This window comes from Agelaius tricolor, unplaced genomic scaffold (genome assembly GCF_023055355.1).
Source record: "Agelaius tricolor isolate 1412-34295 unplaced genomic scaffold, bAgeTri1.0.p SCAF_8, whole genome shotgun sequence".
Taxonomy (NCBI): Eukaryota; Metazoa; Chordata; class Aves; order Passeriformes; family Icteridae; genus Agelaius; species Agelaius tricolor.
Window position 1 is genome coordinate 2,479,495 of NW_027269268.1, and position 7,561 is coordinate 2,487,055.

The 7,561-nt window shown below is 46.2% G+C and overlaps 1 protein-coding gene across 1 annotated transcript; it reads left to right on the forward strand.

Moving 5' to 3' along the window:
* Nucleotides 1–233: 233 nt before the first annotated feature.
* On the forward strand, nucleotides 234–7,227 carry DCK (deoxycytidine kinase). Its single transcript, XM_071432684.1, has 7 exons — nucleotides 234–391; nucleotides 1,223–1,341; nucleotides 1,749–1,942; nucleotides 2,575–2,722; nucleotides 3,603–3,718; nucleotides 4,181–4,280; nucleotides 5,924–7,227. Exons 1-7 carry the CDS (start codon nucleotides 322–324, stop codon nucleotides 5,948–5,950), a joined length of 774 nt encoding a protein of 257 aa, XP_071288785.1. The 5' UTR covers nucleotides 234–321; the 3' UTR covers nucleotides 5,951–7,227.
* Nucleotides 7,228–7,561: the final 334 nt, after the last annotated feature.

Sequence of the window (7,561 nt, forward strand, 5' to 3'; positions counted from 1 at the left end):
AGCCCTCTAAGTTCAAGTGCTGGCCATCTCCTTAGAGCCAGCTCTCGTGCCAGTGCCAGGCCATTCCCGGAGGGGTTTTGAAGGCATTCGGTGACCGGGGGTGCCTTTGTCCCCTTGTCCCGTTCCCTTTGTCCCCCAGCGCTGGCAGCGGGAGCAACTCCTGGCGCCATCGATGCGCTCTGCGCTCCGCTGCGGGCGCGGGCCGGTGACGTCAGCGGCAGCCCCGGCCAAATTTGAAGGCGGCGCGCGCCAAATTTGAAGGCGGCGCGCGCGGGTCCGCGTCCGGGTCTCGCGCCCCCTCAGGCGCCTCCTGAGGCCGCCATGGCCACCCCGCCCAAGCGCGGCAGGCCCGACGGCCGCATCAAGAAGGTCGCCGTGGAGGGCAACATCGGTGAGTCGGCGCCTCCCGCCTGCGCGGGAGAAGGGCAGTTGGCGAGGGCTGGAGGGAGAGGCGGCTGCCACGGCGCTCGGTGCTTTCGGCCGTATCCGGGAGAGGCACAGCTCTGAGGACTCTTCACCCCTGCCTGCCTCCTTCCTGTCTTTTTTCTTTTCTTTCATCCCTTCCGCTTCTTCCTTATCTCTTCCCTTCCATCCCTCATTCCCCTCTTTGCCCTTTTCCCACTTTTCCCCCTTTTTTCTCCCCCTTTTCCCCCTTTCCCTTGTGTAAGGGCCCCTTCCACTACGGCAGAGCGGGGCAACAGGGATGCTTCCACACGATTTTCCAGGCTGTTTCCCTCCGCAAAAGGCTTTTAATCAGGTCAGGAGGCATAAAAAGCCAATTCATAATGTCAGAGACTTTACCCTGACACTGTAAAAATTGTGAGATTTGGGAGAGAAAAAAAAAAAAAGCTTTCTAATAGAGTTTTCAACTGATTCACCTGTTTGGTGTGGAAGTCCGGGATAAGCTTTTCCCCACGTCTTTCCCGTTTGTGGTGTAAAGCACCCAGAATCACGGAATTTCCCGAGCTGGGAGGGCTCCGTAAGGATCTCTGAATCCTGCTCCTGGGCCTGCACCGCACACCTCAAAGTATCATCAGGTGCCTCTTGTCAGACCCGTTTAAATTCAGCGAAAGAAAAACCCTGTTGCTCCATTGACTGGTCTGCCTCATGGTGGGTGTGGGAGAGTGGTTTAAGGAGGTGCAAGGCAGAGTTGAACACTAGTTAAATGACACTGCTGTGGGTGGTTTCTCACTGAAGTTGTTCCTGGATACTTCTCCTACAGCTGCAGGGAAATCCACCTTTGTGAACATTCTGAAACAAGCCAATGAGGAGTGGGAAGTGGTTCCCGAGCCTGTAGCTAGATGGTGCAATGTCCAGCAAAGCTCTGGAGACAACTGTGAGGTAAAAGAGGGGGAAAAAAAAAGTCAAACGTATCTCTGATTTCAGCACACCAGCGTGTCCAACGGAGTGGGTGTTATTCAGACTCTGTGTGATAGCAACACTTTTGCTGATTGCTTTCACAAGGTGTGAGTTCCTCTTGGATGTAATATCTGAAAGTGGTAGCTGCTGCTCACTTGGTGTTAAGGTGGGATTTTTTTTTTTTACTGCAATTCCATTGGCAATCCAGCTGCTATTTCCTGTGCAGGTGGCTTTTGAAGGAATGGAGATCTTGGTTAGACCTGGCAAAGAGCAGGGTGCATTTTGGTGAGCTCGGTGTGAAACTGACCAGGCACACGTTGCTCCCGCCTGCTCCCCAGCTGCGTTTCCCAGGATCAGGCAGCAGTGTGTTTGTTTTCCCCTGGGCCCAGGAGCTGAGCACGTCGCAGCGGAGCGGTGGGAACGTGCTGCGCATGATGTACGAGAAGCCGGAGCGCTGGGCCTTCACCTTCCAGACGTACGCGTGCCTCAGCAGGATCCGGGCTCAGCTCGGCGCCCTGGACCGCAAGCCTGGCAGCGCCCAGAACCCCGTGGTGTTCTTTGAGCGCTCCGTCTACAGTGACAGGTATGTGGGGCTGCAGCCCTCTAGGGGAAATTCTCCCAAGTCAAATCCCTTCCCAAAGTTGGAAGGGAGCTCTGCAGTCCAAACCCCCAACCAAGACAGGGTCTCCCTGAGCAGGTGGCAGAGGAGCGCATCCATGTGCTTGAAATGCTTCCAGAGGGAGACTCGGTGACCTCCTTAAGCAGCTGTGCTGCTGCTTGGCCACCCTCATTCCTCGTGTTGAGGTGGAATTCCTCATGCTTTAATTTACGGCCAACAGGAAAATGTCTAAATAAATGCCGCATCCCGTGTTTCTGGATTCAGAAAGTGAAACCTGATAACTGAATCCCATCCCATAGTCCTTAGGTGCTTCCCCTGTTGTAATATATTGCAAAAATTAGTGTGTTTTAATTTATTGTGAATAAATCATTTGGTGTACAAACCAGCTGTGTTCTGTGGGTTATTCCTGCAAATGTTGGTGGTCTTCATGCACACAGCTCCAGGAGGACAATACCAGCTGTTTATTCCACTCCAGGGGATCCTCAGAGATGCTGCAGTGTCACCACTCAGCTTCTTCTCTAGTTACTGTATTTGAGCCAAACCAAGGAATTCCTGTGTCTGAGGAAATTTTGTTTCCATCTCTTCAATGTCCACAGGTACATCTTTGCTGCTAATTTGTACGAGTCTGACTGCATGAACGAGACCGAGTGGACAATTTACCAGGACTGGCACGACTGGGTGAACAAACAGTTTGGCTCGAGGCTGGCGCTGGATGGGATCATTTATCTCCGAGCCACTCCTGAGGTGAGGGGTATGAATGTGACAGCACCAAAACCAACTCTGTGTTCTGGGCCTTGCCTCTCATGGGTAGAGCTCAGCTCAGGCTGTGCTTTGCCCCTGGAGGCTTCAGTGCTTGAGCTGTGACTAGGTCTGGAAGTACTTAAAAAAAGGTTCTTTCAAATGTAGACTGTGTGTATTAAAGTCAGCTGTGATGGTAATGATCTTCTCATTTTAAAAACAGAATAAATGAGAACAGTAAACCAGAAAATACCGCTGGAATAAAGCAAGCGGCTCCAGGAAAGTACAAAATCCCTGTAGGAATAGCTGTTACATCGGGATTATAGCTGTACAGGGAATGGATACAATAGTTTCCAGTGATGGTAGAGCTGATGTGGGGGTGCTCTGTGAAGCCCCTACACCTGGGGAGCTGGAGCTAAGGCAGGTGAAAGCACACCCTGTGTGCAAGGCCTTATGACCCTGCTTTGATCTTGGGCCATCTACTATTTGTTTAAAAGGACAGAACAGAATACCTCCTTTGAGTGTAAGATTAGCTTGAACAAGAGAAAAAAATGAGGTTAAAAGAGCTCTTATGAACTTTCAGATCACTTTGATATTTCCTTGCTTCCAGCTTCAATGCCTTCAGTTTTGTTATGGTTGTAAAAAACTGGAATGTAACACACTGGAGTAACTCTGAGGGCTTTTTGGTTTTGTATTTAAGAAAAGAATGTATATTTAAAATACAAAGTACAACACTTAACAGTTTTGGCTTGTTGAGGCTCTAGGTGTGCTCAGGATGGGAACAAATGATTTTAAACATTTGGTTATTTTTAATTTGGATATTTCTGTGCTCTTTGCATGCAATACAGCAATTTATTTATTTTTATTTGCTAACTTTTGCCTCTAGAAATGCTTGAATAGGATTTACTTGCGTGGAAGAGATGAAGAACAAGAAATCCCTATTGAATATCTGGAGAAGCTTCACTACAAGCATGAAAGTTGGCTCCAGCACAGGACACTGCGGTAGGGTTTGCTAAGGAGTTCCTTGAGGATGACTAAATCTTTGTAAGGGTATACTGTGGGGCTTTTTCTACCAGTGAAACTTCAGCTTCTCTTATGATATGTAAATCTGAACTGCAGGCACGTTTCTATCAGTGTTTCCTTAGGAGTAGTGTCTTTCCAGCACGTTCATGATTACAGCATGCTCAAGTTCTCTTCACGCAGAGCTCTGAGCAGCAGAGGCTCCAGCTGAGCTGGCTGTAACACACACAGTGCTGTTATTCCATTAGGTGCTGGGGGAGCACAATGTCTGTGAATCACTGGTGTATCCCAGGAGCCATGCTGTAAATTCAGAATTCCTGGCTGCAATTTATAGATGCAGTTCTTCTTGGGGGATTCTTAACAATGAAAATGCTGACAGGAATTTGACTGCTCTCTGCTTTATTTCCAGCTGTTAATATTTTCTTTGTTCCTCTCCCAATACAGAACAGATTTTGACTATCTACAGGAAATTCCGATTTTAACACTCGATGTTAACGAAGACTTCAAAGGCAAAAAGGATGAATATGATGACATGATCGAAAAGGTAAAATTTCACAAGCAGCACAAACTCATGATTCACGTTGCTCTAGAAATACACTTTACACTCTTATCATCCTTGTAAAATATCTAAGTCACACAGTTCCACTCAGGTAAGGAAGAGCTTAACAGCCTATGGCAATGCATATTTTAAAGCTAGGACAAACCTTTATCATTTAACTGCTCAGGTGTTCCGTACTTGAATCCCAGTGGGAGTAAAGCAAGGACAACTTCACTTTGATCTGAGTAGCTGCAATGCTTACAGACCTCAGCAGTGGTTTGCACATGTTTTTCCATTCTTCAGAAATTATGTGTTCCTTCACAAGAAAAGCAGCTTTGTCCTTTGATCTCCGTTGATCCACCCAGGAGTGGAAGTGTTCACCTGATTAAAACCAGTCTTCCTGGTTGAGCTTGTTAATCGATGGAATGACCAGAGATGGCAGCTGTGGAGGGAGCCTGCTTCCCATCTGCACAAGATGAGATAAGGCTCAGCTCGGGCAACTTAGTACGTATTTTGCAGGAGTTTTCTCTGGGGTAGCCATCAGGTTATCTGGCAACAGCCTATGCCCTGTGTTGGCCCTATTTTTTGGCATTTCCTAAATGGAGCCAGGGAAGAGGTACACTTGATGAGGCTGGGTACATTGGGCTTTGGTGTGTGCTGTGTGGGGACACCTTTGTGTTCCTTCTTCTTCCCTCTGTTGTGATGCTCATCCTAAAACTGTGCCTGGTGTGTAAATCCTGACAGGGTTTTTCATGCAGGATTACTGCTGCTACTCTCTGAAGCAGAGCTTGGCTTTCTTGTGATGCCTTTCAAGTTAGTCTTGGCACAGTTATGTGTTCCCTTCTCTACAGGAAGGGATTTGACCTCTTCTTTTTTTCCCCACCTCTTTGAGCCCTGACCTGGGAAGGGAAGGGTCACAGTCGGAGAGTGTGATCCAAGATCTGTTTCCATTTCACATCAAGAATTTGGACAGAATATTTACAGATGGGCTTTGTGTAGGAGAGCCTTTGCCAAAAGAATAGCATCATGTCCTCAAGAAAAGGGTTCTTTTTGTGGAGTAGCCTGGCTTGAGTGGGCAGAGGAAAATGCTCCCTTTTCAGACTGTATCACAGCCTAGTTCCTGGGATGTTCCTGAAACTTAAAGGCAGGAGTTGTGAGCTTGGCATTGATCTCCAGTATTGGATTTTCTCCAAGCAGCATGGTTTAGGTAGGTATTGCTTCATTATTTCTTTGCCAGGCTTAGGTTCCAGGTGCCCATGGTTGTTCAGCAGTGTTAAATTCAGCTGGTGTGCAGGCAGTGGGTGTGACTCCATGGTTTCCAAATGACAGCTCTTTTGAGGTGGCCATTATCCTCCTCCTGTCTGGATGACACCTGCTTGTAATGCAGTCCTTTGGGACAGAGGGCTCTGGTTCAGGACTGCAGGAGGGGTGAGCATCATCCCATCATCCCTGCATCTGCTAAATTACAAGGTACCATGTCTGGAAATGGTCTTGGTGGACAGGTAATGGCATGGCTGAGCCAGAGCTGCTTTTTCCCTGTTTCTTTAGGTTGCAGCAAAGCATAAAGCAGAGGAGAGGTAAATACACTTGCTACCTATTTCTGTTGATAAACACTTAGTGTGATTGACAATATTTGTTTCTCTTTGCAGGTCAAGGAATTTTTGAGCACGTTGTAATCCACTTTGAAGTGCAGACAGAGTCAAACCATTCCAAACTTCTGTGTGATTCCAAGTGCAGCTTCTTCCTTCTTTTATAGGAGGCCTCTGGAGAGGCAAGACTCAGTCCTGGTGATTTGGTTGTGAGGAACAAATAAACTTTGGGAATAGGGGAATTATTAAATAAATGGTACGTCTGTTCAGTATTATGTGAAGTGACATGCACAGATTCTGAAGAGACAAGGATTCTGAGCATTGCCAAAAGCTGTGCCAGTTTTTGATCAGACCAATGAGTTCTAGAGTATTTTGTAGGTTTTTAAAATTTATTTTGTGCCCAACTGCAGTTTAATTTTGAAGAAGGTAGCTGGTTTTTAGATCTCTTCATTGTTTTTTAGCTGCATGGATTTGTAATGGATGTTTTCTTGTTCCCAGGAAGTAAAAGGTAAAAACCATTTTTGCTGCTGAGGGCATTTTATGATAACCTAAAATTTTATGGTTTAAGGTACACAAAAATGTTTTCTGATACTTTTCATAGAAGAAGTTCTTCGTAGAATACACTGAATTAAAGCCAAATGTGACTGAAATTCCCTATATAGCAAATGAATTTTTATACCTACTTCTGATATGCACTGCAAACTAGTATATTTGAGGCTTTTTGTTTTACCAATTTTTATTAGCTTTTCCAAAAAGAGTGCTGTGGGTGTTGCTGGTCAGTCCTTTTCTCCTGGAGAGGAATATGTTTGCTTGCTAGGCACTGCACTGGGCAGAGGGGCATTTTGCAAATGGCCTCCATCTGTAAATGACGTGTTGCTGAACCATCCCATAATCGCATTAGGGATGTGAGAGGTGGCTTCCTGCCTTTGTTCTAGCTGTTCCATGTGTTCACTGAGCCTTCTGGGTGCTTATCCCAGATCCTGCACTGTTGGAAGTAGGTTTTTCAGTCTCACCTGCTTGGAGTAAGGCGTGGAGACCTGTGTGAAGTAGCTGCTGCCTGAGCCTCTTGTTCCAGCTGCAGAAAACAAACTCCAGGTTGCCCATCTCAAGTGCTGGGTTTTGTGAGCTGCCTTGTTCTGCCTTGAACACTTCTGAGTGAACATTCGGCATTTGAAGGCAAAATTTTATTGTAAAGCTTTTTATTGTCTACCGTGGTGCTTCTGCTACCTGCTTGCTGGAGATGAGATTTGTTCCTTTAGTGCTGGAGTTGTGCTGGTATTCCCTAATCATTGGCTGAAAAATAAAAGTGGTTGGAAAGACTTTTTAGTGCTTAATAGCATTGGCTTCTTGTCTCATAAAAGAAGTAATACTGTGGATTGCTCGTTTGTAATACTGGTACAATAGGTGTATTTGGTGTAAAAAAGTTCTCTAAGATTTCTAAGAAACTGACTTCACTTTTTTTTTTTCACATGTGGGAAACAAACTTATGGGACAGAGACACGGGATTACATAAAGGTGCATCGTGTGTGTGACAGTGCTCAGTACAAGAGCATTGTGTAATATTTATGTTGTATGGAAACTAGAAGTAGTCTGGCAGAAAATCTTGTGCAGGACTTCCAAGGTTGCCCAGTAAAAGGAAAGATTTTGAGATCTTTGCTCCAGAAAGGAAGTGAGGTGGAATGGATGAAGATTCAGTTC

Coding starts and splice junctions, on each gene's coding strand:
- DCK (XM_071432684.1), top strand. CDS start 322: ATGGCCACCCCGCCCAAGCGCGGCAGGCCCGACGGCCGCATCAAGAAG. Junction 392..1,222: donor CGCCGTGGAGGGCAACATCG/GTGAGTCGGCGC, acceptor CTTCTCCTACAG/CTGCAGGGAAATCCACCTTT. Junction 1,342..1,748: donor GCTCTGGAGACAACTGTGAG/GTAAAAGAGGGG, acceptor CCCTGGGCCCAG/GAGCTGAGCACGTCGCAGCG.